Here is a 26,817-nt window from a genome sequence, read left to right as displayed (position 1 = left end):
ATGTTTTTTTCTCGAATTTCATATTTGGTTTCATTTGGGTTAAATGACCTTTGCGGTTTACGAGTGAAATAAGTTTTTTGCATCTATGGGCGCAACAACATTTTAAAATAGGTATTTTTTTAAGATTTAAATGAAAACAATTTTGATTTGTTCCCACCATGGTGGGAATGTGTTAAAGTCACATTCTCTACCGAGTCTTACCTAGTTTATAGTTACGCCTAAGAGTTCTATAATAATATTTTTTTCTTTTATTGATGACGGCGGTTTACATAATATTAATAACTGTCATCCTAATAACAGCTATAATATTCTCGTTGTTCGGAATGACTAAACTCTCGGCGATTGTTCGTCCTCATTACGTTCGTGCTGTTAGGTTAAACACTATTCACTACCTAGCTAGCTAGATGTACTCTTAAGGGGAGGGGGGCTCCGTAGCGTGGGCGGTTCGCGATATTTTCTATTTGGAAAGCCTTCTCTTCGAAAAGGCCATACAATATGAACCGTTCACGGACTATACGCGTAGCCTGCATAGGTATATATTATGATAGAAATATAATATCATCTTGGGTTTTCGAGAAGGGAGACGGGGCGGATCGCCGGGCCCCTCCTGCTAGCTTGTATATATATATATATATATCTTATACACTATATAGACACAATAATAAGACGTATTAGTCGCGGCGGTGTGCGCTCGAGCGAGAACGATTGACCGTATGCTACCGGGTTGCAGACCGTCGCCGTATGGGGAGGTGCAGGGGTTATCGGGCCGTTTCCTCTCCACTAACTCGGCACACTGGCGCGCTTTTGGCCGTAAGCACGACGGACAACACCGGTCCATTGTCGCCAGGCCTAGGACCCGTCGGCCGTTTATGAGTGATGATGCGGTGGTAGCGTCGACAGTCATTTTATCAACCAAAAAAAAGAACATTTTTTATTACCGCAAAGATCATTTTTGCCCGTTGACCGATAACGGTCGCGTATATAGGTTATACTGCGTGTCATCCACTATAAGGTCTATGTGTAATTTAGTACTCTACATGTATAATATGTTGCGCTATGTGTTATACTATATAATATATACTATCACTGTTATTTTCAATAAGGGTGAGCGTGTAGAAAGAGAGCAAGAGAGAGAGAGACCCGTCGAGTGCAAATACCGAATAAAAAGGTTGCGACCAACATAAAACAATATTAATTTTTTCTTTAAGTATCATTGTGAAAACTTGTATACGACTAATATATTACATCATATATGTATTACTTTAAGTTTTGCAGAAAAGACTGAAAGAGATAAGATATTTCCCGGGGATATGGTAGTAGTTATTTATCGGTTTTCATATAAATGAACAGCAAATGTTCTGTCGACGAGACAAACAAGTAAACAGTCATTATTCTTATAATTTATACACAAGCATAAAAACGTTGAGAAATACACAAAACCTATTGGCGAAATTATAACTAATATTTTGACTTCAAGGAGAATTGTCAATAGGATAACGTTTTTAATAATCAATATATTTTGCAGTGTTAGAAATATCTGATAATTGCATTAGAAGTAGACAAGGCAATGTTTAGTGGTAATTATAAATTATATTGCAATAATAATAAGATCTATTAAGCTAATCAAGAAATTGCGAATGTTCATTTTCTGTTATTAATTAGAGTACATACAATTAGATGTTGTTTTTATTACCATAGCGTTATTATTATATTGGTATGTATAAAGGTGTTTGGGTTAGCACCACTCCAAAATGTAATGGAAAAATTAAATGATTTTCCAAGCATTATCAGCATTTGTCAACATTATTGTATTACATTGATTATTTATGTTGTTTAAAACTGGTACTTATTGTGATTTTTTTAATTTAAACAGCATAATTTAACCCGTTCATATGTATAGTGAAAATATAATTTTTTAATTCAATATAATATTTTAATATTCAGTATTAACTCTAAGTATTTGTATGTAATTAATAAAATAATTACATTAGTATATTCAATTTAAGTTACATTATTACTAGTTTAATTAAAAACTTATTAGACACGTGATATATTTAATTTCAAGTATTTTTTTTTTTAATTTACTAAAAAAAAGATCTTCATTACCTAATAATTATAATACGAATTTTGTATCATTTTAATTACAAATAGTTTTTTTGTTAACTTTACAATAACGTGACGGTTATAGTTCTAGGTAATCATATCTTTGAGTACTTAATATTCGAAACAATATTTTTATATTAAATTGTCAAGTGGAACTGGTTATAGCATTACCAATATAACTGTTTTCATGTTATCGTTCTGCGCCTAAACAATATGTCACAATCGAGTGACACAAACTAAAAAAAAAATGACCCTCAAGTTTAGATTGCAGACGACGCAACATTAATTTGAATGCTTTAAAGTCGCATTTTGTTCCAAATCTTTTGGTGGTTAATTTATGATATTGTTATTCCTATTGTATACCTTGTTTTTAATATAGACAGTAAAAAAAATTGTCTGTCCAACTAATTTGTTTGGTGTTAATGTGTTATTTCCACTTAAATTGTATTGGAAGGTTTTATAAGGTTTTTTTTATAGGTTTTCTAATATTGATCAACGCTAATGTTGTTTAGTTGAAATTTGAATAAGGTCGTTATTATTGTACACAATTACAGTAATAGACATTTACTATCCTATAAAATACTTAATATATTTATACGTTATTATATGCTTGAGATCGTCTCGTCTTCACTAAATATTAGAGTAGCTCTTGAGGATAGGCTTTAAAATAAAAGTCTAGTTTCAATATGCTACTTGCACATTCAAAACTATCCCGAAGAGTGAATCTGTAGTTGACAATAACAAGTTGGACTTAGAGTTTTGAGTGTTCACTCAAGAGGAAGGCTAAATTGTTTTATGTCAAAACCAATGATAAATATTTTAGTGTTAAGACTTTAGCCTCAATTGTTGTAGAATAATTTGTAGTGCCGAACATGAGTGAATAACATTTTATGAGTGCCCATTACAAGTTAACGAATCATTAAATGTTCAGTGACCCTTTAACGCCACTATTACCTACTTAAGTTGGTGGAATTAAAAATATTTTAACTTTTTCGGTTCATATATTTTTTCGAAACCTAGCTTGTGTACTGCATGTTGTATTATAGAATTCTAACTACTAAGGGTAAGGAATTAATTTAAAATTAACTTTTAATTAATTCGGCTTTGAACACCGTAATGATTGTATCGAAAATCCGTTATAAAAGCAAACCTTAATGTTTTTGTTGCAGTGTGACAATACTGCATTATAGGGGAATTCATTAGTTACTATCATACAATAAATACACTAATTATAACTATAATCTATATTAACGTTTTTCAGTTTGGCCGCGAAGCTTAGAAGATATTAGTTTTACAACAAAGTGTTTTTTGTTGGATTTAGTTTATCTCTTATTTTTTATTTGTTTAGATATTATGTAGTAAAAGTTGTTGCCTAATACCGAACAAACACACAAAATCCACAAACATAGCTTTTCCAATATCAGTTTTTCGTTCAATCATCATCGGCATTACTGATTACTACCAATATCATTGAAATAACATTTCAATATTCGTGTTAGCAATACTTTCAAATTATTTGACCAAATTTTCCTTACTTTGTGCTAGCCATCATCGAGACCGGTTTGTTTTAAACTTAAGGTAAGTGAAAAACTGATTAATATTAAGCTTTTATATAATTCACTAACATATTATAATTGTTTTCTATCGGTCTGGTTGACGTATTTTTCCATCGCTTCGATATCCACATTTATCAACTGTATGAATTCAACTGTAATACAGAAACCGGTGTCGGAATTGATAGTAAAAATCTGTGCTGGAACGTTGCCATTTCTTACAACTCAATAAGTATTCTTGATGACTGATAAAACGTGTTGATGAAAGATAAAATACATTTATAACTACGTTACTTCCGTTTAATAGCTGATATAATTTCAGTTTTAAAATATTTCTCCAAGGCTCTCTATTGTATGATTTTTACCAATTACACAATATATAATTCAAATTAAATATACATTCAAAAGTATTACAAAATAAATAAAGATATATTCGCTAGTTTAAGTCTTATATTTCCAGATTATCAAGAGCATATATTTGTAGGTATAAGCTATAAGTTATACATATTATTATTAGGTTCATATAGATTGTTGCAAAATTTAACGTTTCAGAAGATTAAAACAGTCGTGTGGACGACCGCTTCAAAGAGTGGCACACAAGGGAGAATCAAGGTTGTATACTCTTTGAACATCAACTGTATAAACGTTTTATTAGACTAAGGATTTAAACGGTAGCGGCCAACACGACCTGTTCACGTGTATTTAGCTCAGATCGAACGTGTGTAAACAATGATCGATTTAAAATTACCGCAACATAGTTTTATATTGACACAGCCAAGACATGTTTGTCTGATAACGGGGCATACGCATAGATAAGTTAAGATAATATAATATTATACACCTATTTTTTTTTTTATTATTGAAATGTGAACCGATTGTCGACACTTCGTATCCGTAACGCAAACATACAGCAACGTTACAATATGTAATATAAGATTATCATTATAATATTTTTTCCTTTCTCGCTCCCTCTAATAATATAATTATATTTAATTGTTTCTAATCTACAATGAGGGTATGGGGGTGAGGGGGGGAGGGGGAGACTTGCCGATTTGTCAACAAGGTGAGGTCGAAACGACACGGTATTGCGTCATCAAAGGTACAACCACATTAAATACGTATCCACGATAGATAGTCACCTTAACACAATAATACCATGCCGTTGTACTAATAATAATTATTCTGGACCCATAAATAATTGTTCAAACGATTAATCGAATAGAAAAATTACCTTAATTACCCAATCACTAACTTGGATGATTTTTCGATTTAAAAATAATAAAATCCTCAAGGAGCTGTCGCAGCACCTTTGTTATTTAATCTTTTCACCTCGGATCAACCCACTACACCATACACCACTACCGGTGACTTTGCTGACGATAAAGCTCTCCTAGCCCTCCATGCCGACCCTGAAACGGCCTCAAACGTAGTCCAAAACCATCTCAACCTGTTATCAACTTGGTATAAAGAATGGGGATTAAAAATCAACAAGACTAAATCCATCCACTGCACATTTACTCTAAAACGAACAGACTGCCCACATATCTACCTCAATAACATACCCCTTCCAACCGCTCAAAATGTCAGATACCTGGGCCTACACCTAGACCTCCGCCTTACTTGGGCAACTCATATCCATACCAAACGTCTCGTCTTAAACAACCGCTCCCGTCAATTGCGTTTCCTTCTCACATCACAACACCTCAATCTTAAAAACAAGCTCCTCATGTACAAACTACTCCTCAAACCAATTTTGACTTATGGCATCCAGCTTTGGGGACCTGCCAAATCATCCAACATCAATAAAATACAAACCTTCCAAAACAAATGCCTCCGCCAAATAACAAAAGCCTCATTTTACGTCTCCAATGATACCCTCCATAAATGATCTCTCCATCCCGACAGTTCAAAAAACTGCCAAAACATTTTACAAGCGCCTACACTCCAAAACATTCAACCATCCAACCCCCTGATCTCTGAACTATCCGTCCATACTATCCCTGGTGACCCCAGAAGGCGCCTAAAGCGAACGTGGTGTCGTGACCTATTGGTTGACTAATCTGCGATTTCACACGTCATGAAGTACAAGCACTGGCTGGCCCCTTCTATCAAGCCTACTGTCTCAATATATTATTATATATATGTTTACCTCAAAATCATCTTTTATGCTTATTGTAATTAAATATATTACAGATTGTATGATTTCTAAATAAAAAAATAAAAAATAATAATAATAATGATTGTTTTTGCAATATTATTATTTTAATAATACTTGTATTATTGTCTGAACACAATTTAGTTTTATTTTGATACAACTTTATGTTATACAAAAATTTTCTATTGAGGTGAGTATTTAAAAAACAAAATGGTCTTCGCTCTCTACTCGTATATTTATATAATATGTATACACTCACTCATACAATTACTCAATTTCTATAAAAAAAAAGTATTTTCACGTCTCACGTTACAAACAATCTCTCATATATTATATTTACAGTTATATTTATACATATTATATATGTCTGGTAATTCGCTATTTTATCTTACTGGAGACTTGTCACTCCGCTTATTCACTTTTGAAAAACTTCTCTTTCATCATCAGCCGAACTAAATTTTTTTTTAATGATGTATTCCAACACCTCTGCTAGTTTAAGTTTATGCTTTTAAAATATAAACGGTATCAATGTATCAACCGGATTAGAAAAATAAAAACAAATACGGTTTTAATTATTATAACAATTATTTATTTATTTACCTATTATAATCAATTTAATATTCATATACAATTAATTATACTTTCAATTAATATAATTTAACAACCGTCCTTTTGTATTATATAATATATATTATGCGTACTATATAATATGTACAACTTAAAATTACAATAATTACATACACCTACGTGGGCGCGTATAACGTGCTAACAATAAAAATATAAACAAATAAAAATACACGAAATGACTAGTCTTTTGTTTCGTTAAACTCTTATTAAAGTATTTAATAATATAATAATAAATAATAATAATAATAATAATAATAATAAACAATATCAATAATAAGTAGTTAATTTTTTTTTTCAATTTTTTAAAGCTTTGTTTGTTTTAAATATGAGTAACTATATAATATCAATATATTATTTTTTTATCTTTAGAAATTATTATACGCTTAATTCTAGTTTTTAGTATTATAAATTATCGAAAAGAAACGATAAAAAACGAAACGGGAAGAAGGTAAAGTGAATTTTAATGAAAAGTCCTAAACTGCAGTTGAACATTTTGTCGACCTACAGATCTGGCTTACGATAATTATAGGGTTCTGATTTTTTAAACGCTAAATTATGGGTGTGAATTATTTTGAAAACTATGTTAAATTGATTTTTTTTTTACAATTGGCGATAATAAATTGCACTGTCGAAACCCATAACGATACCCAGAACTGTATGTAATATTTAAGTAGGTTAGACTTGATTCTTGTCACTGCAGGCGAACGTTATGCTAGTCCGGATTTTGCTGTTGTAGGAAGACACTGGACGAAGAACACGACACGGTGCTCAGGAAAATCAAGGTGCTAATGACTACCACCAAGTCCTGGGCGTCTGACTATGCATTAACGGATGCGAGTACGACGGCATGACCATTTGTTCGGTCTTACCTGGACCCGTCGGCTGGTTGGAGCAAGGTTTACCGTCTCTAACCAACACGGGCACTGCTACCCTTCTTGGCGAGGTAAGCGCGTTAGCCGCGGCCGCAGCGTGGTGGTCCACGTGCATGCCCTTCTCTTGTTGGGCTCGCTTCGTCTTGTACCTGTGGTTTTGGAACCAAATTTTCACCTGAAACGACAAAATCATAAACATGAGTTAAAATGATAAAACAGAACCCGACTTGAGTATGTGAATTTGTATTATTGATAGTCCCATAAAACTTGGGCTGTATTTAAAATCATCGCTTATGTGTGTCAGTAACAAAAATGTATAATTAATGTCAGTATGAACCATAAGTATACTGATGTCTGCAAATCGTAGTCGAGTGTACCTACTCGGAATGACAATATAAACGTGCATTGGAAATAGCGTTCATATTATTTTATGTGTATAATATTATATCTAAGTTTTCAAAACCGTAACGGATATGCGAGGTACCCCTCACAAACGGGTTCGCCATCGCTGGGGTAAATTACAATTGTTTAGCATTCGACCTATCTCATCACTAGTCCCCTATTATGTTCCCTTCTATGTATGCTCTTTTCCGAACCCTTGGCGCGGGTTCTATTATTGTACGTCATACATATTATATATTATCGGGTAAAAGCCGCCGTCCTGATACCGATCCTATTTGGTCGTTAAACCAGTCGCGATTATAATATGGTATAAGGGCCTATATACTTATAAGCAATACGTCATGTAACAACGTGAAAACTTCAACAATCATTTACTGGATAATTTCCAATAGTAGATTTTCTCTTAATTGTAGACATTTCACAATGTAAAAACTAAATAGACAAAATCGTTTCAACCGATTGGGTCGACTGGCAGGAACCACTTCATTCAGTTTCACACGGAAAAAAATACATAGCTGATCCAATTAAAATTATGGTTAATAAAGGCACATATATACATTTCTAATGGGATTTTTTTTTTAATGTACTAGACGTATGTAGTTGCTTTTACTAAAAATTAAATTGGTCCAACTATTTATTTAGTTATTCCAACTAGAAAGTTAATGTATTGTGACCATAATTTTAGTTGGACCAACTGTGTATTTTTTCCGTGTACCTATATAAATCTTAAATTGTAATTTGGTGGGTAATTGATCAACAGTGCGATTACTGACCTGTGTCGGGGTGAGCCGGATGATGGAAGCCAGGTGTTCTCGTTCTGGAGCCGACAAGTACCTCTGCTGTCTAAATCGGCGTTCTAGCTCGTACGTTTGAGCTTTGCTGAAGAGCACTCGGCGTTTGCGTTTCTTGTGCACCGCACCGCCGTCGGACGGATGACCGGCACCGCCTGACCCAGGACGGTCGTGGTCGCCTCCTGCGCCCGGCTCGTCGTCAAAGTCATCTTCCATGATTTCTTCGCCGTCCGCCTCGGACGGTTCTTGTTTACCGCCGATCCCCGACCCCGGGCCTCCCACGCTGACAGAAGTATCGGCTGCCAGACCGCTGGGTGTACTCGAAGTGTCTGTCAGGTCGGTGACTCCGGGCGATGTGCTGTCCGGACTGGCCTGTTGAGTACCGTGGCTCATACCGAATCCTGTGAAAACAACCAAAATCAACCGCATCGTTAGTATACCGTTTGCGAACCTTTGAGCGATAGATAATAATATATACTCTGTGTGTGACCCTGGTGTGACTAAAATGTAAACTCACAACTTATTTTATGGCCCAACTAGAAGGGGGGGGGGGTAGCTAGATAAGTTCAAATCCTTCTAAACTTGTTCAGGATCTAAAAAAATGTCAGTAACCAATAAGGCACAGCCCCCCAAGTAAGGTTTATAATTTTTACTCAAATTCCGACGGAGCTATGTGTGGTAGAGAAGGGAAGGAAACGGCACGATGAAATAATAATATAATGAAGCCGTTAAACTAAAGCGATGGGGTGAGAGAAATTAAGCAAAAAAAAGGCGGGATGGGATAAAGGTGATATGCGTGAAGTGCATGTCGATGGATAGATAATAATGGTGAGAGAAGTTAACTCTCTGATATTCAATGATCACCACTTAAGTAAGTAAGCTATGCACATTATGTATTACATTTATGGCGGGTTGCATAAACGTTCATTGAATGTATAACGAATCAATAGGATATATTATGTTTAAAGGTTCCTTAAACAAAAATGAATGGCCAGTGATTGGTCATTAAATGTATTATTTTTTTATGCAACCCGGCATTAGTATAGTAAAGTCTATTTGTTTTTCTTTTCAATAATTGCCAAAAAAAATTGTTCACCCTAAACTTTCCAACTATAGCTATGTCATTGTATTATTTGTCATGTGTATTTGCCATTGCGATATTTGTAGGGTATAATAAGGGATTTTTTGATTTTACATTAAATACGGATAATGCGAACTAACAAAGTCTGTATACGGACTGATGTTGTTAAAAAATGATTAATAATAAGCTTATAGTGTATATTATACAGCTGCGGTGACGTTTTAATTCCTCGTCGGCAGATTCGAAGGCACCTAAAATTGAATATAAATTTTCGTGAGGACGTTTTCGACTGTGTCATCCGCGAGGCGTGTCACGGTAACAAATCGGAAAGTCGTTAAATCCGAATAATTGGTTTTCCGCTTTTAGCATCTGCCGGAGTCCTATCTATCTGCCGCGGTCGTTTTCTTTCTTAAAGACTATTGTCGTCATTGTCGTTGTGTAAATACATATTACATTTTAAGCGAGAAAACGCGATTTAAGCGGAGGCGAACAGAAAAATTATGAAAAACCATAGTGGCGACCATTTTGTTTCTTTTGTCACGGCCGACAGATTATCCGTGTAGTACACAAGTCTACTATACGGTCGTCTATTGATGATATTTGTAGTTAAAAAAAAATCTCGTCCCCCCTCTGTAATTTGCCAGAGCGGTTATTTATTTATTTTTTTTTTTTCCATAACACAATACACGTTGTCGTCCTTAAACCCCCGTGTAATTCGTACAATGGTCACCTTTGATCGTCCGTTGTGTATGTCACGCCCTATTGTCGCTAAACTCCACCCCAAGTCGTGTATACACACACACACACACCGGCAATTGTCTCTGAGTCTGCAGATGTTCGACACGAGTTTTTAAAATATCATACGAAACGCATTTTCGTTTTACACGGGAGCTCGTACTTATACAAGCGGTCTGTGCCTATGATGTTCGCCATTGTGTGTATTTGTCAAACGAGACAAGGCCCCGTACAAAGGTGACAACACGCAATATTCGTATATTACCGTGCTAGCTGTATACTATTTGGTTAATGGAATTCTTATTACTTTTCTTGTTGTCGCAACCGCAACGCACAATGCCTACTACATGATCGGTTAGGTTTAAGAATGAAGTCCTACACAGGCACGTCTATCGCGTCGGACAGCTGGCCGACCGCCACCACATCAGCTGACTTACATAATAACAGTATAATTTTATATTAATACGAAACTTGGGATCTACATGCCGCACGAGGGTCTAGAAAATAACGTTACTATTGTCATTCATCCTTATTCCATACTTCCCGTATATCTTGGGCATTCGTGTTGAATGGACATTATAAATTATTGTTATAACACATTGTCTGATATTGTAAGTAAAAAAAAAAAACTGAGTCCGTACAAATCCACCACGAGAAACGGTATAGATAATCGAAAATATATTGGTACTGCCCATATAAGGACTTTGTACTGCACGTGGCTCAATAGGTTCCGTTTATGTACAAACGGTGAATTATTACTACCTTTGACAAATGGATGTTTTGGAAAACTAATAGCGCAACCGAGTCCCATAGAGTTTAAAGCCATGCGGTAGAGTAAACATGATAAAAATCGAATAAAATCCTGACGTGCCTAACCTAGCCTTTCTCAGCTTCAGACTATGTTGATGATAACAAAAATCTGTTCGAAATTGTTGTAAACCTATTAATCCGCTATACTCGTATAGCGGTAACAACGTCAATATTGCACAAGTACTCCAATAATAATCGTTTGAAGTTTTTGAATTTCGATGGCACCTATACACGAGTGTCATTGCGTGTGGAGTCATACCAATTTTGAGCGTCGAGACGTCTTACGGTTTCGTGCACGGCATTACTGTCGTGGGTATACTGATGAAATAGGCTTGTAATATGGATTGGAATAGTTTTAGAATTAATATTAAATAACAAGAATAATAATTATTTGTACAGTATTGGAATCCGAATTATAATATATCTACATATTATATTACAACATTGCTCGTGTGGTAACGTCGTTGAAACTGTTAATCTAGTACAGTTGTTGTGCGGTTAGGTTACAAATCAATTTACTTAACGAATAGACCCGAACCCGGTGCGGACGAGCTGCAAAGTCGCCGTTTGAGTTTGAAAAGAACGCTTAATAAAGTCGAAAGCAGAAAAGAAACACCGTACTTGGGTCGTGTATACTTCTGTTTTTATTAAAAACCATTGTTGGCGGTGGTGGTGACCTGGGGGGGGGGTCGCTAAACAGCGGAGAAAATCCTCGGTAAATCTGACGCCCGGGGTGTATACCGACCGAGGGTGGTGGTGTGTATAATATAATCCACTTACAGCGAAACGATCTTTGGGTGTATGTATATATGTGTATAGCGTAAGTATACATATTGTATACAAGGCGCCGACGGACCATGATACGGTGGCTGGCGGGAGCGTTATTTAATTTGCAACCTTCATTACACACACTCGCCCTTTTTTGGGGGGAGGGGAGGGTAGGTGGTACACGGGGCCGACCTTGTAACGGGTTTAAATTTGTTTTTTAATGTCTGACCGCCATTATAATGAGCCCCGGCCGTGTAATAATAAAAAAAAAAAAAAAACCCTACATGTCAACCCGGCTATTGTAATTTTGTTGTCGGGTGACAATCGCACACACAAGGTTTTAACGAGATCAACGTTTGTTATTATCATTTTTTTTTTTGTTAGCTAATTTAATCATTCGCCGGTTACCGCGTACAACATTTCAAGCCCGACACAGTGCTTAACATAATATTCTAATCGAGGTCAACGTTTTCCAAAAAGCCCAGTTCGGTCACGGTCTTCAACACTACCCCCTTCGCTGTACTAGTAGTTTTAGTACACATCGTTTTTGAGCTGTTCTGCACACTGTCCACACGTACTCGACTACAATGGGCTCTAAGGGTTATGATGTGGCGTTTTGCTTACCTCGGAGTTCGGTGAGAGATGTGGGCCAATGGTGTAGCAGGTCGGTGGAAGATTGCAAGACGCTGGGAAATTGAAAACCCGTGCTGCCGATGGTGTGAACGTCTGGAGCTAACCGAAAAAAGACACACATAAGTACCTGATACTTAACACGTTCATGTATCAGCTGAGCTGTATGCACTTACCGCTAATGTGCGACCCCAGAGTGGTGTTGGCGTTTTCCGAAGAGTTCACCTTTCCGTCGTTTAAGTCTAGTATGTCGCATATGTGAAAACCTGACGGACGGGTTTGACTGCTAGGCATCTTAATGCTGTCCAAAAGTCTACAAACAAAAAATTTAAAAACATATTATATAATTGTCAAAAGTCGAAACCATAGCAAGTTTGATTGCTACTACGTATTACATATTATTATCTAATTATCCATGTAGCAGTTTTATAATATTAAAAACAGGCAAATCAATTGGCCATATTAACAAAAGTATTATAATAGGGAACATGAAAATATCCTCTATTAATTTTTGTTTAATAGACGACTTAGTGGCTCTTGTCGTCGCTAAAAATGTCCTTAAAATAATATAACTAATATTAATAATGCTCTCTAAGGGAAAACATTTGTCACACGCTAATATCCTGCGTTAAGTAATAACTGTGAACTTTGGAGTTAGAATGAGTCTCGGACCAGGACTTTTTTTTCAAATTTTTCACGTGTAGTGTTTAGAGTTAAAATCAACAACAAACCAGTCGTATAAAGTAATAGGTCAATCGACAGACTATCAAACTGTATTATTAAACACCAGATGTTAACTTTATTAGTGCCGATCATGTAATAAGGGGTAGTTTGCGTGAACAGTACGTTTTCCCTTTGCGCTGACCCGTGTATTATTATTATACTACCGTATAAAATACATATAAAGTTTTATCCGGTTAAATAATTATTTATTATTAACGATAGGGCATGTGTGAGTGTGATTTCGGTCGGCCTACAAAAAGCAACGAAATTGTAGTTTTACGTGACGCAGTACCTAACTGGGTTTTTAATAATATTATATCGAAAGTGATACGTCAAACGTGGAATTAAACCCTTAAAGCAGCCACCGCGATGACACCGGATTTTTCAAATCCTCGGGAATTCCCATCGAGCACGTTTTTCTCTCTATTGCTAAGAGCGGTTAAGTGGAAGTGACACCTGTTGTAACGATATTGTGTGTGTGTGTGTGTTACACCCACACACTCGAACCTATATACTCAGGACGAGTGCAATAAATAAAACCGGCCGAACCGACAAACGGACACTCACGAAAAGCGCCTTCCGGTAGCACAGCCGACGATTATCACATCTCGAACGCGGATTGTTCTTTTTCTTCCAAATCGCCTTTTGCAGCCTTTAAGCTATGCTTGTGTGTAACGTTTTTAATTACAAGTTGGGCTGTCAATCGACTTATCGGCAACGAGATTCCTTTATTCGATAACGGTTAAAAACTATAAGGCGCGATCATTTTTATTGATAAAGTAACATTACATTCAACACCCAGTCGTGCAAAACATTTCATAATCAGAGGGTAAAGCGTCCTTGGAAATCAGTATACAAATCTCTGGAAATGTGATGTACAAGTTATTTAATAGCCGTTTACCCTATGATTTTAATGAACCGCATAATCATAGGCCACTAAAAATATGTACTCTGATTCGTTATAAAACCTTGATGAACCGTTCGTGAAACCCTCGCATACCGCGTGTGGACTGAGAACACAAGACTTGAAATGACCCGAGTTGAACAGTTTCAATAGGCACATTTGTTCGATGGGGTAATTTTTATTAACTGTTGAAAACGTTGGCCAATAATAATACATAGAAGTATCTATCTGTGGGCACTCTTACAGTTTAGACGGACGATACAATGCGATTATGCCAGGAGCACTTGTCTTGTGCTTATGAAAAATATGGTAAAACACATTACAGTAGCTATAGACACCATCGACGAGACGCTATAGTACACTGTATAATATACGTGTATTATCGTCGTACTCTTCTATTATATAAGTCATCAACTGTTCGGAGCGGTGCGTAAAACCGGGCTGTAATATAGTTATAGTAATAATAATAATATGTTATTGTACCCGTACCGTGTATTAATATATAATATATTATAAGCGTTTTATGGTCGTATACCTGCCCAGGAAAGTGTTCAAATCATTGCCCAAATGTATTCAAAGTCACGTATCGGTTATAGTGCGGCGGCGGCGCTCGAGCACGGGATCTACAAATTGGTATGGAGACCAATAAAAAATCATAAAAAAATACACAGATGCGAGGTGGATAAAGGAAGAAAGAAATCTCGATATACTCGTCTACACAAAAGCATCTCCCGGACACGTCCTTATTATGTATTATGTTGAGAAGAGATAATTATACTACTTATATGATATTATATTTATCGGTCCTGAGCAAAAACGTTTGGCTTGTTCGTGGATTAATATTATGAAACTATCAGCGTTTAAAAATCGTTATACTTTGTTAAGTAACTCAACTTGTTGAAAACGAGACATTTTTATTGGTATATAATTAAAATAAAAAATAAAAACGACGAATGTAATAAGGAAGTCATATAACAGTCTACCAGGAATATTTCGGCGATAATAAAATTATATTATATATTAATATTTATTATTTACCACGAGATCATTTTTTTCAACAAGTCACACCTGCTTTTCAAATAAAATCTTAGACGTAGGTATAATATGATAAAAAAAATTAAAATCAAATATTAACGTTATCTGTATGAAAATACCCCGAATGAAAAGCAGCGATATGAAAATTAAAAATGTTATACATTAAAACAAATAGAAGATTTTACATCAAGGTATATGTTTGATAAAACAACAATTTATTAAGGCTCATACTTGTTTAACGTTTTTTCTTTTTTTTGGAATAAATTAAATATTTTGTTATTAATGTATTTTAGTACAAATACATTTAGTAATACTATATTTTTGGACAATAAATATTGTCGAACAGTTGTGTTAACTATGTTTACAAGAAATATTTATTATGTTAGTTTACTTTTGGGCCGTACAACTATTTTTTACACTTATCAATAAACATATAATTATTATTGAATTTTTTCATACTCCGGAGATGACCTAAAGGATCGAAACCAGTATTAATTGATATTATGTTGTTATAACCGGATATATCTCGTAAATTCTGTTGTTTTGGGACTTATGAATTTATTTTTATTTTTAAACCGTTTATTGTTGATACTGTGACATTTTCATAATTTTTATCTAAAACGTTACAGTAAGCGCATACTATTTTAAGGACAAGAACACAGAGCAGAATAAATTGAACTCAGCAAATGTATAATAATCAATGTATATAATCTTATTGTGTCCATTTCAGAAACTGCGATTGCTTATTACTCGCTATATTATATTATAATTTTGTGGTCGAGAGCCAAAAGCTGATAAGTACACAAAGTGTACTTTTCAGGAGAGTAATTTAAAAATGTTTCATAAATCGTACAAATTATTTTGAATATCTCATATTAGAGCTTTATAGATACTATATTTTCACATGATATACATACACGTTTGACTAGCTACCCTAAACATATATTGTAAAACGTCAGAGTTGCATTTGTTTGCACATGCCAGCTTTTAGCTTATTGTATTTTAGGTAGGTACTAACCCTGGGAAAGCCGATCTAAGGGCGGCCGGATTACACCAGGCGGCCGGCAACAGCGAACACCAGGGCGGCATTAGTGTCGGGCACCAGGCCAACAGCGACGGCGGTATCCTCGGATGGTGATGATGGTGGAATTGCGTTTCCATCGGTTTCGGGCTTTCGCTGTCCGACATGGTCTTATAAGAAAGTCTACAGACAGGCGTTTGCCAAAACGTTTACACGGACGCCGCTAGACAAGGGCAAAACCGCGACGTGGGAATTATATAGTACTATTTTGTGTCAAGACCGCGCACTCGAACGACCGAACAGACACACACTCTGAGCAGACGGACTTAAGACTTCGGTTAACAGGACACACGCACGATAGATACGACCCCGGACACTCGATGAGTCGTCGACGAGCCACTTGAACGCATCGACTGTGCGACCCTGGGTGCATCGTTGTGTTCCGTAGGGCAAAAACGCTGGTCGAGAGGAGGAGCTCGGCCGCCGATTGGTCGACACCGTGGATATGGGAAGGCGTGGCCGGCGAGGGTGACAGTGGCAGCAGCTCCCCCTTTGTGTCCTGCGTGTCCTTGGCCGGTTCTCCTTCTCTGCCGGATACATTGTGCGCGCAAGATCGATCGTCACGGCCGTACCCCTCGTCGATTAACCTCTGTAATTAGCCGCAGCTCTACACTATATTATACCGCCTATTCCGTTGTAAGAATCTTGTGTGTAAAAAATAAACCCGACTTGAGTAAGTACGAACATTTTCGGTCCGCTCGTACCTACCGTAAGATAAATATCCGCTTTGGTAATTTAGCAAAACCCGTTGTTTAATAATTATAATATCGCGTGTACTGGCGGGCCAAACTATATATGATATAACGACAGGTAAACTACCACGAGTTTTGCCGATCGCGTTCTTTACACTATTGATTAATATCTAATACCATTAACTGCTATGTTATACCCGTTTAGAGACGTACTCCGCTGTCCCGTTGATGAGAACGTCGTCAGTGCCGAGCAACACATGATTACAATACAAGTTAAGCCTAGGAGATGGGCAAAATACAGTTTTCAAGTAAGAACTATGAAACACTAGGGGTTTGCCCGTCTCCGAGTATTCTTCTTTGGTCTACTTCTATAACTACATCCCTCCACAATAATCTCAAAAATACATACTCATTTTAATGAGTAAAAATAATAAGTTCATATTATTCGTACTAACTTAAATATCGTTGATCAACAATTACGACTAACTATTGTATAACACTCGGTATGTCTGTTTACAAACACTTGAATATGAATTCCAATAACTTTGAAGAAAAAAAAATATTATATCAATATAATATATTTTAATCGTGAATAGATACGGGCAGTTATTATATTATGTTTTTTTATTTACACAAATTCTAAACGTGCAAGTCGGTAAAAACAGAAATAACGATAAAACCTATGAAATATGGTAAAGATGAAAAATAAGTTTATCGGAACTGTAATTATTATGCTTCGTAGACACCTCGCTAATCCGAGTATTATCTTATTGGCTGTTCTTATTATTAGTATTTGCACATTATGCTAATGAAATACACGGTATACGTCAAGTGGTATCGTAAACATAGGTGTCGAGCGATAAATTAAAATTATTAATATTATCATTTATCCAAAATAATAATTATATCCTCAAAGTGACAAACGACTACCGGCTACCTATCTGTCATAGATAAAATTGTTTAACTCAAAATACTTGAAAATATAGATAGCAACGCACTGAGAAGCCACTGCACAATGATTATTAGGACGACTGTACGATTTGATTAATGTACACATTTGAAAGTGTTATAACTATTTATAAGAAAAAAAACACATCATGTTAGAAAACATGATTTTTCAATACTTACACTGTCTTCGCGGATTTTAATTTAAGCAATTTTCATGCAAGTGATTTGGTCGTTTTCAAATTTATTTCCTCCAATTTTCAACTAACTCACGATAACAATAGTATTTTCTGTTCCTGTGTGCTAACTTTATACTCTGCTCTGCTAATTTTTGCTTTGTACATGTACAGCTGTTAAAAGTTATAAGGAATTCCGATTCCAATCATTATGTGGAAAGAGAGCATAATAATGTTATTCTTCCACATATCTGTTTTTCATTAAGATGTATACTTGATGAATTATCACAGTTTAAATATTATATTGATAACTATTGGCTATAGCCTTAAATAATAATCAATAATCTTAAGTAGTGGAAACTGGAAACGCCAAATTGGACTAAAAGAGAAAAGTTGTAATGGTTTAATCCTCTCTCATATTTAAATAACTCTCTCTCAAAAATAAGAGTTGATTAAAAACGACTATTTCCATTTGTTTCAATTATATAAGGTTTTTAAATATTTAAGAGAATTACACCCCTATATAAACGGAATTATGCATCTTTCAAGTAAAAATGAATCTAATAAGAATTTGCACAACTCTGTCCATAAGCTCTTCTCTTCAAATCTCAGCCTATGACCAAAAGCGACTAAAATGCCAATAAATGTACAGTGTACAGTGCACACACAGTACTAGGGCCGTACGGAGTTATTTACCAACGTAATAATAATATGACTTTTTTGTTTTATTATTTTTCTGATACTCAGACGGAATTGTCGTTAACAGCTCCTTGACAGGGGGCGTACATTATACGTAGAACATTCGCATGCAAAAGCGCACACGCGCTCATAGAATCGTATATTATAAATATATATGTATATATGTATATATATATATATATATATATGTATAGGTAAGTCGATAGATAGATAGTATAAAAACGCACGATAGGTATAATAATACTGTTTTATAATACTGGTGCGTGTCGAAAGAGCCATAAAAAAAAATGCTCATTCGAGGACTCGGCGATATCGTCAACAATTCTTTAAAGTTTTCATACCAAGTATCTATGAATATATATATTTATATATATAATGGAGCTGTATAGTAATGTAGAAAATACGAGAACGGCCAGAGTGTCGTTTTCAGGTATTCGTGAGAGCCCAAAGCACACTTTCGTTGCACGCGTTTTAAAGATTCAAAATATATTGTTTTGTTCAAACTCAAATCTCTCGGATTATATTGCACGTGGCTTCAATTTGTTCTCTGTTTACAACGATTGTAGCTGGGTATCTTAATATAGTCTTTTTTTTTTCATTGAAAAAGCGAAATAATATTATTATAGTTCTTAAAAAATCCCTTATTAAAAATAAAAAAAGGGGAAAAAAATAAGTTTCCTATTAGGCATTTTATTATTTTTTACTAAACAGTTAAATAGTTCATACTATTTTGAAATTTGCAAAAATGTATTAAAAATATTGAATTTTCTTTTACAACACTATTGTTAAGGTTACTGGTACAAACACATACATAGTTTTGTAAATGTATAGATCTTAATTCTTATGACTTATAGCGGCTAACGACTGTAGGATATTTCTTTAATATTTCAATCTACGTTAAAGCTAAATACATAACTATTGGCTACAGTATACACTACTGTAATTTTATAAGTAGTTGTTTCTTGATATCTATAACAAAAAATGGAAATAAACTTCTGACAAATGTTCTGACATTACTGCAATTAATCAACTTGCTTTAATTTGAACGTTTTATATATTTTAGAGTTATTAATAAACGCTTTATCACTTTAAAATGCCATAAGTTACATATACTTTCTACAAACGGTCATTACCGCCTCGACTTCATTGTGCTTCCATCCATTCATTCGGTAGAAGATAAAAATTGAAAATAATTAGCCAAAAATGATGTAATAAAGAAGAAAATATTAATTTTTTTATTCTCGAGTTGTATAATTCATCAACAAACATTTAGCGACTCAATGTTTTTAAATTTATATAACTTCCAATCGTGCCGGATGCATTATTAAGATGTATGCCATTTCATTTAATTACCGCATTATATATTATACGGAATGGTACCCGCGGGATAAACAGATTTTCGAACTGCGTATCAATTTTACTCCCATACAATCGGTCACGTGCCCTGCAGACTCGGTGGTGTTAGCCTGTATAATATAATAGTAATTGTACCACAATGCCCTCCGCCAATTGTGCTTGTGTTCGAATAGCGAAGGGAGCTGTTGGTCGGTACCCAAAATCACTAAATTAACACGAGTGACGTGCGAGATACCACAAATCAAAGTATAAAAGTCATTTTTCATTAAAATCACATCACAGATATGCAACATGTTTATTATGTATTTGATTTACTTTTAGAAAAAATGCATTTAAATCGATGATGTCGCTGTTAAACGTATGTTATTAGATGTATACTTTTTACTTATTTTTTCAAAATTCCTGATAATTTAATTTATATAAAAAAATTGCACATTATAAAATGTAAAAACAAATTGGGCATTGAAGAGTTAAAAACTACTGCCGGCGTTTAACTAGGGTCGAAACGAAATTCTAGTTCAAATTTCTGATACATCATCGATGAAGTCCGTAGCGCGGATAAGCGCAGTTAGAAACTATATTATTTTTAATTTAGACTTTAGTGAATAATTTTTACTATTTATGTTCGACCATATTCAATTTGCAAAACATTAAGAAACATATTATTATTATGTGACGAACTAAGTTTAGTTTACTGTTCAAATATGAATACTGTTAAATTTGTAGTAATTATATAAACGGCTTCCGCGATTAGAAACGTTGTCGAGGGAGGAACTTATGACTTTGGCGTTCAGCTTTTTGCTATTTCTTTCCATTAGAATACATTATATTTTTATGACACACCCTCTGTCGGTATTCGAATCGTGCCGTCAAAGTGGCTTACAGACTACTTTGTATATTTTTATGTTATTATTATTGGTTTCGATAGCAATCGAAATCGCACTAAACGCTGTACAACTCACTTGCGGGCGAACATTATAACCGCCTATAATATATTTCAAAAATATTGAACGAGCTGAATATTGTAGAGCTGTGTTAAACAAAAAACAAAACAAGGTACATATATTATTATTATTGTTATTCAAGAGTGCTTTAAACAACACGGACACGCACATCGACAGCAATAATTTAAGTGCACTCGTCGTCCAACGATTTCCAATGGTATACGTTATACACATAATATAACATGATACTACGGTGAGAATCCCTAATAGATGGGTTGAGGGGGGGGGCTATTTTTTTTATATAAATATACTTATATATTTTTGTTTTAATAACGTCGACAAATTGCATTCGTTCCGAGCAATTACACAGCTATATACTACACACGCTCCCTTTTTCGTGACCCGAAGCTCATCTGCCTTTAATTACAGCAAAAACGTCGCACGGCCATTGCCATAATGTATAACACCACCCCGTTATCACGGCAACGCTAATTATACATACATATATATATATATATATATATATATATATATATGTATGTATTATATATATATATATATATATAGAGGTGCCTATATTGTACGTGGATGGTTTATTTTTTTGACAACATGACAGGCCGAAACGGGCGAGTAGGTCGTTCGAAAAAAGCAGGTGAAAAATATACACACATCTATTTATGTAATAGTAATAATACCTATATAGTTTGCCCGAGTATGGTTTTATATTATATACATATAGAGCCAATTTTACATAAATATATAGCTATATATTTATGTGTGAATGTTTTACACGCAAACAATTATTAACACAAGGATCGATATGAAAATCTCCCATTAAAAGTGGCTAACCATTACAGTTTAATTGTTTCAGTATCGTTATTGGAACTTTAAAGCCATTTGTTGATACCATATTTGTCATTACACAACACATGATCGTCCTATCGGAGTAATGTGACTTACTATAAAACAGCTATAATGCTTATTTCATAAACATTTTTTAATCGAAAATAAGCATCAAGCTACATTGTAATTGTGCAACCAAAAAAGTGAAAACGCTAACACTCAAATCAATTTTAAATTTACTATAAAATCGAATATCTCTGTTTTGTCCCAGCACAGAATGGAATTACTAAAATCAATATCACTCATGAAAAAAATATAATATTATATTAAAATGTATACTATAAGGCTAACGCAAATATATCTGAAACAATGTAGTAAATATCCAGCCCCTTAAGCAATTTTATGTTCACCGTTGGACATAAGGATAAGGTTTTTACAAATTATCTGAGAGGCAGAAGAGGTTTTTTTTACCTAAATTGATGTAACTTTAGGTTCTTACGTCAATATTGTTTCGTTTGAGTTTCTTACTTCTTCCAAGTCTATTGAAAAAATTCAACTTGGACCCTTTTTCTCCTCAGTAACAGAAATATGATCAGAAAATCTGTACAAATTTAAAATTCGCAAGACGTCACAATTTCAAGTAAGATGATCTAATTCAGACAATTTACTAGACCATATATAAATATATTATATACATGAGGAATGTTGTAGAAAAAAGTGTGTCGATGAAATAATATTTAATATTGTTATTCGGATGTCTAATTTGTTTTAACTTATTGTGTAAATGTTATTTTGTTTAAATAATTATTTATAAAATATAGTAACGACCGATTTAATTTGTTTTTAATGATAATCGAAGACCATCTATATTGGCGCGTTTAGCGTTAATCATAACGATCTTAGCACTTTTGTTGTGTTGTAAAAAGAAATCCTGTACCTGGTACATGCTTGTGCCTATGTCTAATCACGAGACACAGCTGTGGTCGCTCACACGCCCTTTTTTTTTGTAATAAGTGAGGTGGATGTGTTTTGTGTTTTTGCTCATTTACGATTTAGATTTTGGGCCAGGTGAGGGGTGATAGTATCGAGGGAATGGAAATAAACTGTAGCTTCAAGAGCCCAACCACTCGGCAACAAACTAGGTACAAAAGAGATATAATGCGTGTAAATGGCTTTTAACAGCTATTCAGTAGTCCCCGTTGCCAATAATATTACTATAATAGGCACGAATCAAACTAAAAGTAAGTACTGTTCATTTGGAAAATGGCAATTGTTTTCGCCTGTTTAGTTCAACTAATTAACTATTTTAAGCCACGAAATCATTGTTGTTTTTTTTAGAGGGTAGTTGAGAACATAGTGTAATTTTCTAATAAGTCAATCAACTATACTCATTTGCTTTATATAATCCAGATGGACTCTGCTACACCATTAGCAGTTGCCGCCGGTAATTATTAATACTACCTTAGCTACTTACCTTACCACTTTAATGCAAAACACTAATTGCGTTGATTGTTATATGATATAATAATTTACTATCAAGTCCGCAGGATATATAAGTTATAAAAACAAACATTAAGTTTTGCTTGCCATCTTAATTCATACTTTCATTAAACGGGGTCGACGAAAACTACAATCTTAAATGTTTATATTCAACAAAAATGACTAACAAAAATAAATAGCCGTTTGAAAATCCGTCTAGTAAGTAAGTCATTGCGGAACTTCGTCATCGGTTATCTAAGTCGTTCATATGTACCGACGTGGATGAATGTCAACAAAAAAAAAATGGTACCTAACCTAACCTCGTGTTAGTTTCATAAAAGGAGTGGCATGAAGATGACGATTAAGTCATATTTCGGTAGACTTATTATTTACCATTGAAAACCATCAATGTTTGTGGGTCGAGGCGTTCCCATTGATGAAGAATTTTGTTTATGTGTTTTTTAAAAATGTTAACCTATATTCTCTATTTATTTAAATACAATTTTACAGTATTTTTTTAGTTTACATAATCGTTTGTTTAAGTAAAATTAAAACGAATACATGATATATATCTAATTGTGTTGGTGATATAAAATAGTACATAGGTACATAGTGCCTCCTGTCCACTAACAATTTAAGTGGGACCAGAGAAAGTATTTTGATCAGTTTATTTGGAGTCGTATGGAAGAGTCTCGGTCAGAAGACTGGCGTTTTATTGGTGGATTTTAAACGACATTGAAAGTACACATAAATTCATCAAAATCATTACTGAAGTAGCTGAAAAAGTTGTAGGAAAAAAATTATAGATCCGTAAAAATATACGTTTTATGGTTGAATGATAAATACAAATGGGGAAATTACATCAGAACACTTAATCATGAGGTCAGACTCTAAACAACCAAAAAGAGACAGCTGACTACTCTTTGGCAATTACATATTCTTCATTCGAATACACAGTAGAACAGTAGTGACTTCAACTAAACCGACACGTTTAGACAATTTTAAAAAAAGTAGAGCAAAGTTTATATGGAAATCATCACACAGACCAAATACCCCCAAAAAAACACCTAAACATTTCCTTTTATTACAATAGAACTAAGAAATGCTCTCTCACGAATAAAACAAGTAAAAGCCTAAGCCCGATGAAATACCATATGTCGTTTTTCGAAAAACACCCTAAAATGGGCTAGCACCAACGCAGATTAGTGTATCCTATGATTGTTCACCTTGCAAACCCATGGAAATCTACAATGGGAACAACGCGTCTAACGCTACAGTACATGTAAATTATAGTACCACACTCGCCTGTCGTATCTAAGATCGTCGTCGTAAGGATAGTCGGGCGGCAAGATCTGCCAGCAACTGGTGGTCGTAGTGGTCTCGTACTGTCCTTGACCGCCGGCGGTGTCCTGTCCGAAAACCTGCACTTGGTTCTGCTGTTCTTGTAGCATTTCGGCTCTGTGTTGTTGCAGTGGCGGCGGCGGAGGCGGCGGCAGTGACTGCTGCTGTTGTTGTTGTTGTTGCTGCTGCTGATGGACGTGATGGTGTTGATGGTGATGATGATCGACGACCGGTATGAACGTCGCATGTTCTTGCGGCATGACCATCGGGTCGCCGCCGGTCATGTGCTCGTGGTACATAATACTGTTTTACAATGTAATTTTTTATTATTACAATGTATTTCGATAGGTGTACGGATGGCGTGTCGGTAAGACGTATCGGCGCGGATCGGCATCTGACTGATCGACACCGATCGACGAGGATCGCGCGTACACACCGACCGGGGCCGTCGCGACGCAGAGATAAGACGCCGCTTATCCTCTCACGTGGTATACAGGTATACAGAAATATGTACAATTGTTAGCTGATATATTTTTCTGATATTGTGTACACAAACGCGTACAGTGTACATGAATTATATCTCTTCGATATAGGTTATTGCCAAGGAACGGTACCTGTTTTATAATATTGTACTACACAGAATTGTGTACAATATAGGTACAGTATATAAATACAGGTGTAAAAATATCACCATTTCATAAATGGTGAAATTGTATTAATATAAGACGTATTCCATATTCTAGAAAGAAAAAAAATGTTGATCGCTTTTAAATGATTAGCAATCAATGTGTCTAAACATTTAAAAATTTTGTTTTTCTTGGTTATTCCAAAAATTAACTGAAAAATATGGGAACAATGTTTCTCTATACCTGTGTAGGATATGGACAGCTATTTCAGTACTACTTTATGACGGAACACAGATATCAATTGTTAGAGCTGTCACAGGGGTATAATATAATACAAGAACAATTATTGGAGATGGCGTCGAGCACTTGACATTTGCCAACGACCCCGAAAAAAGATACCCATACGCTGTTATCTAAGTCAACTGAGAGCGCTTGAATATGGCTGGGGGCAGCTGTACTGTAGGTTGAAGTCGGATGTGCCAGAATACCGACTGGTGAAAATTTTAGGTATTCAGGATTGCAAATAGACAAAAAGCTTCATTACAAGAAGCAAGGAAAGTATGCAGTGGCAAAGGCCAACTAAGCTGTAAAGAACCTATCCATACTGTCTAATTTGTAGCCAAGCCGAGGAGAAGTAGTCTATTGGCCAGGGCGGTCCACCGACTTCTACTATATGACTCCACTATATAGGCTAACCTTGTATATTTCAATCATGAGTGGAAACCTGGCGAGATGTAGCCACAAAGGGCAGATGGACCCACAGGCTGGCTGGAGATGTGGGCAACAACTGACCTTGAACTTTCCGGCTGGCAACATTGTATCGATGATATTTTTTTTTCAGTATTTTTATCAGTCTTAGAAAATAGAAATTGTGACTCATGAAGATTAAAGTTAGAATTTAAACACAGATAATCTGCACTTGTCATTCGACTACCATAACCAATTCTTACTCTCAACAACTTCAAAACTCGCCTGAAATCGAATAGTTACGCCTATTTAATATTTAATAAACAACACCTCGACAATTTCTAATTAAATCTTCTCCAAAAATATACTATTCGTGCTATGTGTGTTTCACTATAATAAGAAAAAAGTGTGAATTTTTCGAAAAAGAAAAATGTTATTTTAATAGCATGAATACAATTCTTTAACACTCACAGTGATAACAATAGATGTTAACTTTCGTGTTATCTCACGATGGTTCGATGGGTAATGAGTTAAATGACCTAGGATGGTCATTAGTAACTAGTATAACTTTTTATCTTTACCATGACAATTTCGGTATGTTTTATTATTTGCAGGTTGAATAAAAAACAATACTAAAATGTTTGTTTAATTACAATTTAATAAATTTAAAGTTAAAAAAAAACTAACCAACAAATAAAAATCAAATTAGGAAAATTAAACACAATCATTAATAATAATCATTTAAATTTGAACATTTAT

General features: G+C 34.9%; 1 protein-coding gene across 2 annotated transcripts; it reads right to left on the bottom strand.

Moving 5' to 3' along the window:
• Positions 1–6,453: 6,453 nt before the first annotated feature.
• LOC126846147 (homeobox protein vnd-like) lies at positions 6,454–25,165 on the bottom strand. 2 transcript variants are annotated; one of them, XM_050585353.1, is made up of 5 exons: positions 16,208–16,853; positions 12,704–12,840; positions 12,522–12,629; positions 8,486–8,904; positions 6,454–7,485 (listed from the first exon to the last, which is right to left on the bottom strand). In XM_050585353.1, exons 1-5 carry the CDS (start codon positions 16,375–16,377, stop codon positions 7,231–7,233), a joined length of 1,089 nt encoding a protein of 362 aa, XP_050441310.1. In that variant the 5' UTR covers positions 16,378–16,853; the 3' UTR covers positions 6,454–7,230. The 2 variants fall into 2 exon arrangements, with proteins under 2 accessions (XP_050441310.1, XP_050441309.1); XM_050585352.1 differs by lacking the exon at positions 16,208–16,853 and adding an exon at positions 24,710–25,165 and having other exon boundaries at positions 6,456–7,485.
• Between the last annotated feature and the right edge of the window lie 1,652 nt (positions 25,166–26,817).

Source organism: Adelges cooleyi, unplaced genomic scaffold (genome assembly GCF_023614345.1).
Source record: "Adelges cooleyi isolate 19-005CV unplaced genomic scaffold, UGA_ACOO_1.1 ACOO_flye_CR_arks_rails_tigmint_CR_PRNA_9, whole genome shotgun sequence".
NCBI classification, from domain to species: Eukaryota; Metazoa; Arthropoda; class Insecta; order Hemiptera; family Adelgidae; genus Adelges; species Adelges cooleyi.
Note: the sequence above shows the minus strand (reverse complement) of the source record. Positions and strands in the feature narration are given on the sequence as shown.